General features: G+C 33.9%; 1 protein-coding gene across 1 annotated transcript in view; it reads right to left on the reverse strand.

The window, feature by feature from the left end:
• Positions 1-19,300, reverse strand: part of DNAH5 (dynein axonemal heavy chain 5) — a 127,811-nt gene that overhangs the window by 15,033 nt on the left and 93,478 nt on the right. Inside the window, 12 exon segments of the mRNA XM_077788575.1 lie at positions 893-1,032; positions 1,787-1,918; positions 2,753-2,943; positions 3,406-3,520; positions 4,522-4,765; positions 9,457-9,639; positions 10,035-10,190; positions 11,475-11,791; positions 13,253-13,389; positions 13,978-14,114; positions 14,979-15,158; positions 16,510-16,712. Coding sequence (XP_077644701.1) covers positions 893-1,032; positions 1,787-1,918; positions 2,753-2,943; positions 3,406-3,520; positions 4,522-4,765; positions 9,457-9,639; positions 10,035-10,190; positions 11,475-11,791; positions 13,253-13,389; positions 13,978-14,114; positions 14,979-15,158; positions 16,510-16,712 — 2,135 coding nt within the window.

Consider the following 19,300-nt stretch of genomic DNA (forward strand, 5'->3'; position numbering starts at 1 on the left):
GATGAACTATCAGTTTTCATAAAACCATGGAAAGATGAAAGTTTACCTTGCCCCATTAACAGTAAGGAGGAACTAATCTTGTGTGATCTGTTTCAGACACATAGCAGACATCATAGAGATATTCATTATACAGTACTGCTTAATCTATTGACTGCAGTTACACCAGTAACTGGTGAGATTTTCTCTGAATCCAATCCCAATATCTAAAGATATGCATCAATAAAATTAACACCACACTTCAAGTGATGCATTCTAATTTCAGTAAATCATCATTAATTGTCCTGAATTCTCAGTAATGTTATAAATTTTTGTTCTTTTGTACTGGAGAAGAACATAAAGTTTAAAAATAAGTTCCTAGAAAATTATTTTTCTTTAAAAAAGGTCTATTTAATAAACTTCAGTTCTGAAATTTTTAAATAGATGTCTTTAAATTGAGAACTTTGAGCAGACTTTATTAAAGATTTTTCCAAAGTGATTCTAATTCTTCCATGCAAGAAATAGTTTCTCAATTAAATTGTTTTCAATTTTACCTCATCCAGTCAAGTTCATTAAAATATTTTACTTCAGTTTAACACAGTGAAACTTCTAGAGTTCTAGTGAGTAAGCAAGGATAGTCAAAAGTATCTTCTGAACTAATAAAGCAGATCTGGATAAACACATATGATTCTAGCAGAAATCACCACAGTGGATAATATTTGTTCAATATATTGGAATAATTTTTTATCACTGCCCTTGTAACAAATACATAGTCTGAAAATAATTTCAGAAAATACAACACAAAGATCCATTACAAAATGGACCTTTAGCATTATATAAGATAGTACACATCTGCAATCTGAAAACTATTACTGTAGTGATACTTAAAAGGACCATGTAGGCTATAAAAATATACCTGAGCTATGGTCCTGTCAGAACACTAAGATCTGATAAGAAGAAGATGTCTGAAGCAGTCCACAGATTGACCATAGCCACTAGGAACCAATTATTCTTCAGGATTCTTACTATCAAACCAGATTTTCCACTGTTTCTCTTCTCTGGCATTATGCAATTATACCATCAAAGCAAATATTACTAAACAGACAAGTCATATTTGCACTGCCACTAAGTTGCAAACTTTTAATGAGAGTCAGAGATGTGAATTTCACACCCAGGCATTTGTTTAGAGTCATTCTTCCACAGATTTAAAAAGGCTATTAAAACTTATAGGATAAAATTTCAGATTGTAAGCATGCTATTGTAGAATACACAACCCTGGAGTATTCATATTCTGAAAACAGGAGCTATTCATCAGTATGTTATATTCTGATATAATATAGCATAGCTATGTCAGAATATGGACAGCTAGGCACAGATACAGCTTTGAGAACAGCAAGTACATAATTGCTCTCCACATGAGTGTACCTTCTCCCTAACTTTTACTCCATGTAACCAGAGTAATATTGGAACAAGCGTCATAAAACATAGTGTAAGAAAGCACAACAGGGATGCAAGATAATGTAATAACCAGAATAAAAATAAATTTGCAATATATTAATTGGATAATTGTATTGGGATAATCCCAATCTGAAAATATTACAATTTTAGAAAGTATGAACACTCTACTCTTCTTATTTTCTTGGGCATGGTTGAGATTTTATAGCAACATATGTTGCTAAGCAGTCAGGGCTATAACTGTGGTCATCTGCTGTCAGTTTTGTTTCTCTTCCATTAAATAAACCGATTTCCACCTTATGCTGGATTGCTACCAGACAATTACTTGTTAGACAAGAGATCAACTTTCAAAAGCTCTTAAGTACTTGATCAAGAATATCTGAAAACTGTTCAAGCTTACTGAGCTCCACCAAGTTCAACCAAGTCATATCTAGAATCCATTTAGCTGGCTTAGGAGGACAAGCTTTAAGGTCTAGGGAAGCACCACCTGCAAGAAATTGAAATTAGCTATTAGCACTGTTGGAGAGACAAAGAAAAATAAACAAAATAAGAAGGAAAAAACACAAATACAATAATCCATTTTTTAAATCATGATGTTACAGAAGTTTTCTACCTTACAAAACCATGCCATATTTGATTAAGCTGAGTTTGCAAAATGATTAATTTATAGTATTTTTTTTAATATTATGTAACTTAGTCAGAAGTATTAGCCAATTTACATTTTGAGGCTTTACTGGCTTTTTGTGCAATGTGCCTGGAAAAAAAGGCTTTTTGGGAAAAGGTATTCTGAAGATTCAACATAGAAAAATTCACACATATAATCCATTAATAAATACTGCCTGGAAAACTAAGTCCCTTGAAAAGGTAATATAAAATGGATCCAAGCTTTCAAGTTAACTCAGTGCTTGTATGCAGTTGAGGCCAAAGCCATGACCTTTTCTCATGCAGCTGAGACTCTGATGTTTTTTTAAAATGTTAGCATCATTTTCTGCTCCTATTTGCTGCAGTTACTATAATATGTTTAGTACAATAACAATTTTTCTAAGCTAAACACATACCTGATGGTATTTGAGCAGCAGACAACAATATTACTTTCAAATTCTCATTATAAATATATATTCATCAATATTCAGTATGCTGCTATAAATTAGAGCTGCCATACAATGTTGTCTGTCACCAGATCAGAATAATAAACATGTATTCTTACAACTGACTGATTTCTCATGTGCAAAAGGAAGGAGCATGCTGGCTAGGAGATACAAATACATAAATTTTCTAAAATAATAATGTGCTCTCCTTATAATTTATTCACAGTTATCACCTTTAATATGTGTCAGAAATTTTTCATGTTTCACTCTGTTTCTTTGTATATCAATCTTCAAAGTAAGAAGTAATGTGAAAAGAAATTTATGCTCCTCATAGAGCCCTCGGGCAATATGTTTGAATACTTCATATGTCATATATTCAATAATATTGGTAACACTCTTGCTGGTTATAGGGCTCTTGGTAGACCTGTTAGAAGAAAGGTCTGCAGTTGAAATTTGATTTTCTTAGGCTTTATAGAAAGGGAATACTATGCAAAAAAGAAAAAGCCATAGTTAGTATTTTCAAAACATGCAAAATAATAGATCACAAACAGAATATCAGAGAGCAAGCTGGAAACAACGTTCAGATTGAGGAAACAACAATAAAAAATTCTTTCTAATAAAGTCTTTTTGTCCAGCTGAAAATAAATGCAGTATAATGGTATTTAATTATCTAATGACAAATTTTGAGAGACTGTAAGTACATTAGAAGGGTCTTTGCCTTGTTAACTTACAAATTTTTATGGGTATTTAAGCTGACAATTCTTGATCAAGATTGTAAGAAGCAAGAGTCTTCTTTCTGATATTAGTTTACAATTAATCTTTACTGTACTACAGGCACCTCCAGGAATGGGTAAATACAAATTATACTTATTGTCAGCTAAATTACCTGGCTAGGGAGCAGTCAAAAAGCCCCAAAAACCATCAAAGTGATGTCTGATACATGACATTGACCATGCTCATCTCAGTGATAAGGAAGTACAAGATGCTACCTCGTGTTGCAACTAAAGAGCAGGAAAGAAAAATTTGTTCCAAGTAGAAATGTAGAGCAGAAAACTTTATCTCTCCAAAACACATACAATGATCTTCACACTAATGTTAACTGAAGATCCTTCAGTTTCTCTATTCTTTACTGCCAGAAAAATAATAAAATCATTCATTTAATCCTCATGTATACATCAGGGTAAAAAATTATTTTCTGTAATTAATGCAAACTATGTAAAGTCCAGTTTTCAAATACGAGCATATCTGGAGATCTGCAATATTCAGATCATCAGCAGAACACATAAAAATTATGGCTGTTTAAAATATTGTTTAAGTATCCAAACAAATTTCTTTTTACAAACTTTTACAAGATTCATATAGAAGAAATGAGCTATATTGATTGAACTTACCCAGCACTGATTTAACTTCTTTTCAGGAGTCATTCAGTTTTAAACACAAAGGTTTTACAATAGCTGCAATGTTTCTGGTACATTAACTGTATCATCTTACACATTTCATAGAATACAGACAATTACAGAGAGCTATTTTTTCCCTGTTTTCCCTGGTTTTTTTCACATTTTTTCACCTGTCAGTTAAAAGTCAAAAGACTCATGAAATTTGTTGACTATAACAACCAAAGGATAAATGGTGAAGCATTCATCAGAACAGATATAGAGAGTACTTAATGTTATACAAGCTCTGTAAAAGAATGTCAACCTGTTGAACTCAAACATATACTTACCTAAACACCCTAATGATGTGCTTGTTTATACAGCAAAGGGAAGTCTACAAAGAGAACAATTCACTCAATTTTATAAATTCCACATGAGGCATAACATTGACTATTTTCTCTGTTACAGCTCAATATGACATCTCCTGAATACATTTTACTTGCAGGAAAACACAGATCTCTCCCACCTATTTTGGTCTTCCTGATCCTATCCTACCATTTTCCTACTCTAAGTATTTTCTTTTAAATATATGGTCTAGCTATTTGTCTTCTATGACTACCTTCACTCACCAGGTCTGTACTCTTCGCGGGCTGAATTGATCTGTACTTCAGTTTCAGCAGAAGTTTGCAGTTTCTGTGTTATTTCTTCAGCAGTCTTCTTAGTGTTACTCAATACAATTAGTAGAGTCTCATCATCCTCCAGAGAACTCTTCGTACTTTTAAGTCAAAATAAAAGGTTATCTTCTAGGTCTTTAATTCTCCTTTTGTTCATAGTCACATCTTCAATAAGAACAGTTCTTTCTTTCTCTAATTCCTATTGGATTACATGGTAATATTTGGGAAACAGACGAGCAATCAAAAAGAAAAGAAAAGGAAAAAAAAACCAAATATTTAGCTTAAAAAATACTGATCCTACTAAAACAGCATAGGTCAAAACTAGCTGAATTATTTTGGGGAAATAATTCCTGTGGTATTTCTGGCATAATATATATTGCCAGGATCTGAACCTGCTACATAAGTAGGCATTAACAAATAATTTCTAAAACTATTATGGAAGATGCTTGTATCATGCCCTAAAATAATAACAAGTTCAAAATGGTTTGTCTTCTCTTTCTGTTTCAGAAAAGACAAATGCAAACACCATTCCAGACATAGGATTTTATTACCCTACATGTAATCTTATCCTCATTTATGCCTTGCTTTACAATTGCCATATGGAAAACTTAGACTCAATGGCTATGCTTAGTCATCAAATCAAGCATCATATATTTCAAGAAGTTCCAATACTCCTCCATCAGACAGGGATAATTTCAGTCTCTCACTAAAATGCTTCATTAATCAAGAAAGTATGTAGAACTTGAGTTACATCACTAGAATTATTTATTTTATACATTTAGTAATATAATCTGGGTGGTTTATGTACCTAGATTCTTTTCCAGTGCCCAAATATAGAAGATTAATAACTGTTAACCAAGCATTTTACATTAAAAAACAGCTATGTGAAATCCCTAGAAAAATATTTTTCAGCTATAACAATCTGTTCAGTTCATTCTTAAAATTAACCTTTAAAAACTTAAAATAAATTAGTCCATCAGAGATAAAAATCCTCTACTGAAATATAGCTAAATGTTTCAGTACAGTGAAGTAAAAGGAAAGAAAAGAGAGAGGACGGGTTAAGAGCTTTTCATAGGAGAAGGTTAATATGAATGAACAGTAAGTGAGCCAGTTGGTAAAAATATTTCCTGTCTAGATAAATACTTCACCAAATTTACAAAGGTCTGGTGAATAATTTTAACAATGTCTCTCTGAACTTGGAAGTTCTGTGTTCACTCCATCATTGCCATGTCCATTTCCATGTTGTTTACCAGCTGCTAATATTTCAAAGGAATAGGGGCAGCACTAAGAAGCACATGACCTTTCATATTGCACTAGAGACATTATGGACCTGAGCCCTTAGCAAGGATTAAGGAAAGGTTTTACTCCCCCATTTGAGTAGTCTTCCTTCATGCAGCTTTGAAAAACTATTACAAACTTGAAATTGGTTTTTTTAATTATTTTTCCACATTCTAAACTTTTGGTCTTCTTAACCTACACTCTCCCCTACATTCTTAATTCAAACATTTATTTATTTTAAAGAATGCCCCTTTACCTTAAAAAGGAAATTCAGAAAAATTATCTTTTTATTATCAGATTTAGAGTTTTTTTCTTGGCATATTGAAACATCATAATCATCACCAGGTAGAAAATATTTAGTGGGACAATCATTTTAGAATAATGCAAATACATCATGATTTAGAGGATGTGCTTACTTATTCAAAATATCTGACAAAAAACTGATTAAAATTGACAAGAAAACTACAGTTATCTGCATTTCAATCAACTGTTGCTTCATGGAACTGAAGAAAAGCAAGTAACAGTTTCATGAAACATTCTTTTCATGCAAATTTGATGAAGTGAGAACTTCTAAATTGCATTAAAAGGCAGTTATCATCCAATTAAATATAATAATTAACATACTGCACCAAATTAAACTTCATGTTTTGCTGATTCAGTTCAAAAATTTAAACATACTTTAGAATTCAATGCTTCATAAAAACAGAATGAAATTCTCCTTACAAGAGCCTGAGAAACAAGGTGGAAACAGTTCACCAAGTTAACCCTAGATGAAAACCTTACTAAAAAGCTCTTAAGTTCATCTATTAAGCTCTTAAAATGCTTTTTGCAGATGAAAAAGTGTAAACACTTGAAAGCTTGCTTCATAGCTTCAAAAATTTCCAGTCATAACACCAAGAATGCAGAAAAAATAAACCAAGTTATCAAGTACATAAATTCAAGGAACTTGCACCAAAGAGACTATTTCAGATCCTGTTTTATGGAGTTCATTTCACAAGCAGATGACATTTTGCCAACTGTACCAAAGAATGCTATTTATTGTTAATATTCATAAAATATGAAAGCTGCTACATAGCTTATATCATCCTCTCACAAAATAATTCACAAGTAAAAGAATTTGCATTAACCATTCCTTACAAAACTCAAGCCTTTTTGCAGCAAAAATCTTGATATATGAATGTGAAAATTCAAAAAACTATAAAGAGTTATTGCATATTATAACTCCACTACTAATCTGACTTACCTATGAAACTAAAAAAACAAGCTTTTTTGTCAAATTACATAACAGCCAATGTATCAAAATAATGATATCATTTAAATATCATAAGATATAATAACTTCAGACATATATCAAATCTCTCAAATACTATTACTCCAGGAAATAAAAGAGGATCAAATTTATACAGATCTACCAGCTGTATGCTTATTCTTATGCTTCACTTGTATCTTGCAATTGGTTTACATTCTGGTGGAAAATAAGAAATCAGTACTAGTGTTCCTATCAGTAAACAATTAATTCTGTGAGATATATGTGACAAAGATTCTTTTAATGGACAGCAGACAACAGAGAGCCAGACTTTGCAGAAACTTTAAATACCATGCTCCTTTTCCTTGCTGGAAAAGGAAGGAAATAAATTCATTCTAAGATCAGAACTATATAAAAGATGGTAGAATAGGAAGGATAGAAATGTGCATAAAAATCTTGAAGAACTCTGATTTCAAATAAATAATCTCTTCTCTTTCTGGGAAAGAAGTTCCTCACATACATTGTAACACTGGATATCACCAAGCAATCATACTGCTCAAATCATTTGGCAAACTTTTTCACAGTAAAATAGTTCCACCACACTCCTACCAAAGGCTACAAAAGGTAGAAAGAATCCAGACACCTAAGAGGGAAACCCCCAAATTCCCAAAAATGACTCATTAAACGTCATAGGAAAGTGTTTGGATGTGATGCATTCAAATTGACTCCTCAGGAAACCTTGAACCACAAGGTGTATAAAGAGAGACCAAGAAAACTGCAACATGGTTAAGTATATTCTGTAGAAGTTCCCCTGCCTGTCAAGTTGTCCACTTGTCATTTATCTAAAGGAAATATCCCCAGGGGTTTCAAACAAAGCAGTAGTGAGCATAACACTCTGAGAAGTTGGTAGAGAGAGCACCCTATGTCCATTTATTAGACATTCCTTCTTAGTGACAAAGAGGCCATTGAACAATAGAATAATTTTAATTTGGAAGGCACCTACAGAAATTAACTACTTCAACCCCTGCTCGGACCTAAACAGCTCAGTTTCTCAGTGCAATGTCCAGGTGAATCTTGAACCCTTCTCAAAACAGAAATCCCACAAAATCCTTGGTTAATCTACTCCTGGGCATGACCACTCTTGATGTAATTATATTTTCCCTCATATCTAATCAGAATTCTTCATGTTCCAATATGAGTTTTAGTTCTCCATCACTTCTTGGCTCCTCTGAGAAAAGTCAAGTTCCTCCCTTTCCTGTGTCCTCCAAGCAAGCACACAGCAACAGCAATGAATAGAGGAATTTAATAAACTGTCTCCTGGAGGAATGTACTATATTTCAAGGCCCAAGAAGTGAAGTCTGGCATAAGGCTTTGTGAATATACACATCAAAGAGTGTTTTACATAGACAGTGATAATTTCTTTACATATTGGGTTGACAAGTTATCAGTGGTTGAAGAGGAGCTGATGGTACAATTAAGCTGTCTGATAAAAAACAGACCTTAACAGATTGAGTGTGATTTTTCTCACGAGATCCGTGCACTGTGTGGGAATGAAATGCAACTACTCAACGTGAGCAAGATGACTGAGTCTATTAACAATAAAAATCTTACACTGGCGGGGCAGAGGGAGGTATTGGAAGGATGGGAGAACCTCAACAGATGCCACAAAAGGAAACAAAGATATTCCTGTCCTTCCTCTCTAGTGAAGGTAAACTGAAACTATTGCCAAAATCTTAGTAAATACACCAGTAAATACACAGTCATAGCTGCATAGTGTTTCTTATAGCGTGAACATTGTCTGACCTTATAGCTACAGGGATTAGCTGTTCCATAGTTTAAAAGGGACCAACCATCCTCCCTCCAGAACTCCATGTGGCATGTTAATTGGGACTGGCATCTTGAACCTGGATTTCCTCAACTAATATATCTGCAATGTCAAAAGGTATGTCAGTAAGTGGCCGATTTTCCGTTGAGCAAGGAAGTAACTAAGTCTGAATTCTTTGCATTAGGTTATGTTGCCATGAGCTCCAGGGCTTGTAGACAGAACATCAGTTTTGATTTCAGGCCCCTTTGCTTTTCACAGGCCATTCTCATGAGGTAATAACTCATTGAGGCAGGAAAAATAAGGTTAATACAGCACAGTTGCAACAATAAGGAGACAGAGAAACTTCCACATGAATGAGTCAATTGCTTCTGTGCCACTTTTTAAACCATTACAAATAGGTTATATTAAGAATAATCACAATAGAGAGAGCCAGAAAGTTACCTTGCAATATTGGTATAGAGAGTAATAAATTAAAGTAAAATATTCTACAGGTAAATATAAGAACTACAGACAGGAAAAGAGATACAATAAATTATTTTACCTGTTTCTCTGTGAGAATGACTCTGCCTAAGAGTTGATTTTCAAGACCTTTCATGGTTACAGTAAAGTCAATGATAGAGGTTTGAGCACTAATTTCAGGAGAGTAACAAGGATTTGGCAGTTTTGTAGTAATGTAAAGTCTGAAGCCATTCATAACATCCACTTCCTTATCACCAATTTTTACCTTAAGTAAAAGGTTAAAAAAAAGTCTTGAAATATAAAAAGCCAATACACACATTTTCAGATACTGCATATAGGAAAAAAGGTTACATTTTTCTGCTTAAAGACATGAAAATCCAGTTTTAAATCATACATCTGATGCAAAAAAATTGTTAAGAACAGTCTAGGACCACCTTAAATGGCCCATTCAAACATTATTTCAACTTCTAAAAATTGTCATAAGCAAAGGAATAAGGAACTCTATGCAGTAAATATATTAACCATTTGTGAACTTAAACCTTACCTTTTTTTTTCTTTCATTAACACAGATCAAATTTAAATGAGTTTAATTTTTATAGTCCTATATTTATTAGGAGTTATTTTGCTAAGGAGAAGTTTGCTCACTTGTTTTATTTTTACCTTGTTGGCTGAACCTGTTTTAATGATGTTTCTTTCCAAAATGTTATCAAGTGCTGGGTCCAGCTCTTCTCCAATATCTTCTACTAAAAAAGGTCATCCCAAAGAAAGGCTGTCTTCTAAGTGGTTTCTAAAATATTTGTGATTCAAAGAAGTGATCTAAAAACATAGATGCAATACCTTATGCCAATCTTTTTCTTAGTTTCATATTTATATATTAATTCATTTTCTTTAAAATACTGCCAAAAGCAATGATCCTGTGAGTAGACTAGTATTAATGCAAACATTGTGAGCTCAAGGAAAGGGAACATCAGCATATCCTATTGCCAGATCTCATGGAATGCAAAGTTCTATTTTTCAGCTGCAAAGATAGAAGCAAAGCCACACTTCCAATTTTGATATCCTATGAGTACAACTACTCAAGAATTTCACAGGAAAAATTCACAGAAACCTTTTAGCACCTTCAATTTTATTTTGGTTAACATCTCCATGTCAAAGTGCACCAGGGTAAATTCCAAGATAAGTATTTTTCTGTGGTTTATTTCACCCTTGAAAAGGAGAGGTTTACATGGAACAGAACCTTAAATAGTCTTTTCTTTAAATAGTCCCCAGTATAATTGAGGTTTTCAACATGTTCAAAAAGCACAGTCAGTTTAGATGTTAATAAAGTTGTAAACAAACTAATAATAATTTTTATAATAACTAAGCAACGTTAAAGGTTTCTACACCTAGATAACAATCACCATGAAAGTGATAGTTATATTCACAGAGCCACTCTATTATCACACCTCAAGCTATTTTTATGGATTTGGTTTTTTTGGGTTTTTTATGGTTTTGGTTTTTTGGGTTTTTTTTTAAAGCTGGTTTATTGATGTAATTATAATTGCAGCAAGTAAGAACATTCTTCCTCCTATTTTCTTGTTTGAATTGAATTTGTGTATCTTGCCTCAGACTGTACATTGTAGCACTACATCTTCCCTGTATATTTGCAGAGCACTTAGCAGCTGACATCCATATTAAAACAACAAAAATTAACATAATTTCTGATTAAAAGATGAAAAAAATATCTTGCTATAACTTTTATAAATGATTCTTCATTTATAAACCCTTACATGAAATTGTATTAATTCAACTAGTTGGTGTTTTTTCCTAACACTTACATTATTCTGAAAACATGTTTATTACCAGACAATGCCCATCCAGCCTATTTTCCAAAGTTTATGTTCCATTAAAATAAATTCATTAAACAATGGAGTCACTGATGTTAAAAGATACACTTCCACATCTAATCAAATCTCAAATCCAATAAAATATATCTGAGATATTCTTTATAATAAAGCCAAGCTTTTTGTATAAGTATAATTTCCTAAGCATTAGGGGAATCACTGAATTGTAATGCTTATAAGCTTTTAGGGATTTTGAAAGCACAAGCATTTCTATTACCTGAAGGTCATTTCTGCCTTTCTTATTTTTAATCCAAATTTTACCCTGTGTTTGTGGATCAATTAACAAAGGATAACAAGATGCTTTAGTGACAATTATTCCATTCCGTATGGATAAGTTGTCATTTGGCAATACTTGCAGGTTCCATGCACTGATAGTTGGAGCATCAGTCAACATTTCTATGAGGTTCAAGTTGTTACAGAAAGGAATTTTTCAGTTTTTCATTTCCTTTTGCCAGTCATTTAACAGCAGACTGCGGAACTCTTGGTTAAAAGAACCAGAATAGGACAGAAAAGCTGTAGCCAAGAGTACATCACCTCAAAGATAAAAAGGAGGGGAAAAAAAAAAGAAAAAAAAAAAAAAAACACCAAAGCATTACAACTTTGCCAATTCTATTAATAAACAAGCTGTTTCCTTCACTAGTTGCTAGTGTTGCTATGTTTTGGCTGGTAACTGAAAAACACACCTTGACCCATAAAGAAGGCAAATCAATCTTTTTTCCAAGGCTCAGTGCATGGCATGACAGTGGTACATTTCAATAGAGGCCACATTTACTTTGTTCTTACTGTGCAATTGTAGGAATCAAGAGATCAGCATCTGTTGGCTTGTTAAGGTCAATTCAACACACATGTAATGCTGTTCCAAACACCAGATCCTGCACAAGCAGGATATGGCAGAGAGGACTTAGTCATGAATTTTTAGTTCCATCATTTCCTTGTGCATTCATAGGAACAGGCTTAAACAATTGGGGGGGGTGTGTGTTGGGGGAGTTGTGGGGGGGGCAGGGTGGAACCCCTTATAAGTACTGATTCAATGAAATTACTGTAAATCAATTACAATGATGAGTACTGGTATTAAAAAGTGTCAGAGACATAATTATGGAGGTGTTAAGTGAGACAACTTTTAATCTTCTGTTCAGTTTCAAAATTTCCCCCCTAAATTTCATGACACCATAGTTTGAGGGGCTTTTGTACCTCTGAAATAAGAATGCAAAATTTAAACTGGAGAAGATATCATACTTTTATACTGAGCTAGTGTTTTTTGGACACTTTCAAGTTATCTATAAAAGAAATAGGATGAATATGTAGGGAAGCTATCTCAGATTTTTAATAAGTTAATACACATATATATTATAGTAGCAAATAAAACACAATTTAGTTACTATAATATAACCCATACAACAAGGCTGCTTTTTGTAGCTTTTCCAGGTAAAAAGTAGAGAAGAAAGTTCAGCCCACAGTAAATGATGAGATAAATTTAATTTATTGATCTAACTAATTAACCAATTATTTATTACAAAGTATTTTAGTTTACAAGTACAAATTTAAAAACCTAATCATGAACTTCTAAGAAGCAAATTCTTATGAACATTAGTAACTGCAGTTAAAAATATTGATTTCTACCTATAAATGTCAGTCCTTGAGTATCAGGCTTCCTCACCTCGATATATAGTCTCAGTTATACACATTTTATTGGCTTTCACTCTCTTTGGACTGTTACCTACAAATATCAGTCAAGTTAAAATTTTAGTGCCCCAAATATATGCCTCCACATTCACAATATCCCTTATCTTTTCTTTTTAAATATGAACTTTAGACTTATATTTATTTTTCACCTAACAGGACTTTAGCAAGGGAATTAAAACAATTACCCTTGTTTTTGAGACAGGGATCTAACATACAAAGGAAAAGTTGGACGTTTCAAATGTTTTCAGTTTCACTACTCCCTATTATTCAAAGAATTTGCTTCCAAGTTCCAAGTTTTGGATAAAAACTTACCAACTAACCTCTTGGTTTGCATGGCAAATTCTTTACTCTGTTCTGTCCACCTCTCTTTTTCACCTGCTAAACCACTTATAAGGCTTGAGGCAGTTTGCATTTTATGTCAGCAATGCTCAGCATCTTCCAGCAGAGTCCAGAGAAAACCATGCACCAAGAGAAATTGTTTACAGTAGTATGTCTGATAGGCCAGAAAAATCTCTACATCTCATTAAACCAGTGGATAAACAACAGGTTAGAAATGTATTCTTAAATATCTCTATCACCATGCAGAGGAGGGAATGTGAGATGGAAAAATATATCAGGACAAACTCTCAACATCTCCCAGAAACATGATTCAATATTTCTTTTAATGTTCCTTTTCTTAACTTTTATTTTGGTGCAGTTGCTGAATAGTATATAAAATTCTTGATACTTATTCACTCTGGGGAATTCTACTCAGAATTTCAAATACATTATACATATATAGCATACATGGAATTTGAAGTTACAGTAGTAGGCACTGAATAAAGAATACAAATGAAATAGTTTTTGAGGGGTGGGAGGGAAGAGAGGAGAGGATTAGAGGCAAAGGAGAGAGGTAGAAAGCAAAGAGGCAGTATTCAAATACTGTCTGTCTCTTATCTGCTGTCCATCAACAAGGAATAATAGTAAAAGTGAAAGAACACAATAAGTGTTCTTTGAAGCAAGGATAGAAACTTCTTTTTTGTGAAGGTCAGTTCACCTGTTTTTCTCTCATTGCATTTTCATACTCTGCCTGCACAATATCTAATTCTTCTTGCTTGGCTCATAGTTCTTCTTGAGCTTTCTGCAGATCCAGCATAGCACTGGTTAGGCGTTTCTCTTGAATTGCTAAATTAGCCTACAGAGAATAAAAATACAGATGTGCAGTAATACACAGAGAATTTCAAAGTATTTGCTATAATATATTTCAGAAAGCTTTTCCTGTACTACATTTCCAAATCAAACTCTTCAATAGAGATGTCAACTCAGCAAAACCTTTTATTTGAATTTTACAACAAACTAAATTCTTGTTTCAGACAGCTGTACTTGAACAGTTGGCTTAATGTCAATTAGAGAAAAAATAATTAAAAATACTTCTGGGAATGCCAGTCATTCTTCATGTGACACAAAAGTTAGTCTGACATGGCTTGCAGAAGAGAAGTATATTTGATTTGTCCAACTAATATGCCAGGCTGAAATACAATTCTTGCTCCCTTCTCAGTCATTCCCTTTATAATACAAGCTATTCTCTGTTAAACATGTTTGACCACTTTCTTTCTGACTTTCATTCTAACTACTTAAGCCCAGGTTTTTTTCTCTGCATAACACAGATGAAGAGTATCTGTAAAATCTTCTTATGAACTGAGATCTGGAACATTAAAAGAACCAAATCTCAAGGCTTTTTTCTACCTAATCCAAAATTAATGTAGAGTATTTGCAGTAGTGTATTTACCTAGATGACAGATGCTTTAACCCCATCCAGCAGTGGTCCGGAGGCATAAAACCACACCATCTCTTTTGTATTTGACAACTCAAATGTACGAGAGGAAGTATATTTGAAATATATTTTGTTGTAGAAGTACAGTCTTCAAGGTAATAAATTTCAAGAGAGATAACCACCACAAATAAGGCAAATGAAGTTTCCCACAGATTAAATCCTCAAGTGCAAACAGGTGAGGATGAGAAGGAGCAGAGGGTGTCTTTGACTGACAAACAGACATACCTTCAAAGGTAATATTTCTTTGTTGATGGAAAAAAATAGTGCCATAGCTTTCATCCATGAGCAAAGGCCAGCAACATGTACACATACTCTCTTAGCTGTCTCAGTGTTGTAGTACACCATTTCAAAATAAGGGCTCAAAAGTTCTACCAATTCATCATTAATTGTGTCTTTCTGAAATTGCTGAAAAAATTTTTGAAAGTGCAAGATACAAAACGTGCAACAAGTGTAAATTATATATACATGCATTTCAGAATACATAGAACACTAGAAAGATCACAAGTACTTCTTACAAATAACTAATATGAAATTATTTGTCACATGTATCTTTGAGACCTTTATTAAAGTCCTTCCACTTTACGAAATGGAAAAAAGTTTACTTTCATTTATGACCTTTGCTATCTCAACTCACTATTCCTGTTACACAGTTAATAATTGTTTCAAAATATCACTGGTCCTGCTAGAAATTTCGTTTTGCTTAATACAGAATAAGTTTTAACAATCTTCAAAAAGCAAATGAAGCGCTAAACTCTAGTTCAAAAACATACATTCTGCAAGACAATCCTTTCAAAGGTCAAAAGCCATCTATCTTACCCTTAAATTACCTTGTCTAATTACTGGAATGTGTTTAATTTTTAAAGAATTTATTTTTACTCTTTTCTTGAAAAAGCATATTTTTCCTTTTTCCTCCTGAAAAGCTCTCAATTTTCTCTTTCAAATTTGTTTACAATGTATAATGAAACCCAATCCCAAACTTGAAAAATAGCTGTTTCCTGAAGCACAAATAGGTTTAATTAAGCATGAGTGAAATTAATCGTTGAAGAATTAGAAAATTAAAAATCTTTACAAGTAGATGCAATGTGAATACTACATACATCCATGCCCCTACCAACCATACAAAGCTGCTCAAGCCCCTTACTTGACCAGTGACAAATTAAGTAAACTCAAAATGCAGAAATCAGGGATGATAACACTCAGTGGAGCAGGGAAATATGCCATTTATTCCAAATAGACAAATCATAATATTATTTGTTTTAGTTATGAAAAAGGATTTTTTTACCAGTTTACCAGTGTTTCCATTTCCCTAGACAAATCCTCTGAACATAAAAAAATCCCAAATTTTAAAAGCTGGGATTGTGATTATGTTCATCCTAAAAACCATCTATGCTTTTCCAAACCAGTGCACAAGTTGAAATGCTGAAAATTAATGAAAAGTTAAATACCAGAAAAAAATATGGTTTTTATCAGCTTTAATGAAGCAAATAAGTAATGCCTATCAAAACCAAATGTTTCAAGCTTTGAGTCATTTGTCACCTAAAACAAATTTATTGCCTTACTTAGCAAAAATTATAGTTGATTTATAACATGTCTTTTCAAGAAGGATTACAGTTTATTTCATCCTGACATATTTATTCTTAAGTCCTTATCATTTCAGATCTATTGTGTGATTTCCCTTGCACATTTGTTCTCCTACAAACACCAGGGAAAACATTGTCCCTAAAAAAAAAAAATAAGGAAAAGGTTGCACAAGCACCTGGAGACTCTGTAAGAAGTTCCCTGTTGTCATCAGCTTCAGCGATTCTTGCCACGATGGGACAGTATAGTGTTTTTCCTGATCAATTTTCACATGGTTGACTTTACGCAGGAAGAGCAGCAGCACACAGTCCATAATACACATGATGAGGTGAGGAGGTCGACCCAGTGTGTGCACTGTGGCAATATCTTCAGGTTTTATTGCCTAGGAATTGAAAACAAAGGGCAAAGCAGTTACTGTTTAGTTAATAAAACATGGGGCATAAATTCCCCAACTTAATAGTAAACTTAAGCAATGGGAGAAAAAAATATATATATGTTATTTTTACCTCTAAAAAGCATGAAGTTAGAAGGACCTCCCCCAGTCAGATTTTCACTACTTACTCCTATCAACTCCTAGGAAACCTCAGCACAGCATCTCCACACCTTAAAGCTCAAAATTACCATGAACTGTTTTGACAATAAAAAAGATCAAATCAGAAATATCTTTAAATTTTACTTGTTTTTTAAATGTGAACATATTGACCAGAAACTGTATCTAGAAAGAAAATACTTTTTGTTGACATCCAGCAAATGAAGGTAAATTAAGGAAACCAGTGAGAAGGCCTGGTATATGTATGTTTGTATCTCCTAGTACATCTTACCAGGAATATTCCTGGCATAGAAGGAGGCCATAGAAAAATATATTATAATAAAGTTTTAAAACCTAGGCCCTAAAAAGTAAGGCTAAATAAGCCTAGGGTACAAGTATAACACTAACTCATAACTCTACATCATAAATCAGAAAACACAGAAAAGTCTGCTGAAGATGTCTCTGTGGAGAAGACTCGATTTGAGCAGCAGTGTTTACTGCACCACATACAAAGCAATAAAAACACTGAACAATGGGAACAACTGATGGGCAGACCCGCTCCTGCAACACACACAACTCTGAGCAGTTGTTTTGCTTATTTACAGGCAGTTTAATAAGTCCAAGTACACGACAGCCCAAACAGTAAGCAACAGATTACTGTCAGTGTCATGACATCTTGCTTCTAGCCTAGCACATGCCTCACTGGGAATTCACGGACGCAGATTTTAATTACTTGTGTCTATACTTCAATAAAGGGAATTCAAAGCACTGCAGACCATCCAGATTGCTTTCCCTCTGCCAGCCCTTTGTTTCCCTTCAATATTTTGCTGCTTGTTCGGTTCACTGTGCACAAAATAATTCATCAGAGATTTTCGAGATATCTGTGTGAAAACTTTACCCAGTGTTTCTTTCTGTTAGGAAATTCAGCTCAGCCTTTTTTTTTTTTTTTTTTTTTTTTGCTAAAATACAAATTGTGGCAAAATTGTTACATTTAAATTTTATTCATTTATTTATTTGTCTGTAGTTCTGTATGTTATGTGCTACATTTATTACAGGACAAAGTGCTACAAAGTTTTAACAATTCTTACTCAAACTTTAAGAAACTAATCTCACTATATGTTTAGAAATGCTTATAAGATGCTGTGTACCTACCTTTCTCTTAATGTAGCATTTATCATTCTTAAAATATGCTAAAAAATAAGTAAAATAGCTAATCACTTTTCTTTTCATCTGGGTAATGACCTTTCTATTCATCAAATATTTTAATAGGCATTTACCTACTCTGCAACCAGAATTCTACTATAGGAATCCCTAGCTCAAATTTGAAAATCTATAATGATTATGAGATTCATTTTTGAAAAATGCAGACCCATACAGAGAAGATTCTTGCTTAAGGGAGTGAATGAATGAATGAATGAATGAATGAATGAATGAATGAATGTATGTATGTATGTATGTCATGGTTTGACACTGGCACAATGCCAGTGCCCCAATGAAAATGCAATCTCTCAACCAAATGCTATGAAATGCGATCAAGAACAGAGCAAAGCAATCCCAAGCTTAATAACAGGGAAAAAAAACTTTATTAAGCTACTACTACTATACTACTATAAAAGGAAAAAAAAGGAAAAAAACCACACAAAATTCAAAATGAAAACCTTCCATGCATTCCTCCTCCCACCACCCAACTCCAACAAACCACAGTGAGACACAACCTGGACCCCAATCAGGTTTCCACCCTCCAGACAATTGATACTCAGTCCATCGAGGGAAGAGGAGTCTCTCCTGTGCCACAGATGCCCGAAGAAACACACCTTACACATCCTGTGTTTCCATGTCACACATGGCACCGCCCGGAGAAGAAAGTTTGCCATGGTGACCCTCTCCTTTCCATGCACAGTGCTCTCACCATCAATGCATGGATGGACAGACTGCTTTTAGGATTTTTTCCTTTCAAGGATGCCCTGCCAAGAGGGGGAAAAAAACAACAGTTCAGTTTTTCATTTTTGGGACCACAGTTCCCCCATTTTCTCCTGGGGCCAAGGGTCCAAGAACAGAGATCTTCTTCTCTTCTTCTTCTCTGAAGACAGGGGGCACCACCACAAACCTCCCTAACTTTTGTCTGTTCGCTCCACTTCTGTCTTTTTCCCAGCTGAAGCATGGTTTCTTTGGCTCACCAGTATCCTCCTAAAATACAGTCTCTCTTGGAGGAGAAGATTGGTTCAGTGTGTGGCTACCAAGAAAAAGTCCAGGCAAAAGCCACTCCATCATCTCCTCCCACCTAGAATTTCTCCTTCCAATATCCCAGGGTCCAAGCTGTCTCTCTTCCTCTCTTTCAAACCGAGGAGGAGAAAAATTTCACGAAGCTTTCATTTCTCAAGGAAGGGTTAAAAGTCCCAACTCCTGAGGATGGCTCGATGCCCAGGCTCCGGTTCCCACA

Source organism: Lonchura striata, chromosome 1 (assembly GCF_046129695.1).
Source record: "Lonchura striata isolate bLonStr1 chromosome 1, bLonStr1.mat, whole genome shotgun sequence".
Lineage (NCBI taxonomy): Eukaryota > Metazoa > Chordata > Aves > Passeriformes > Estrildidae > Lonchura > Lonchura striata.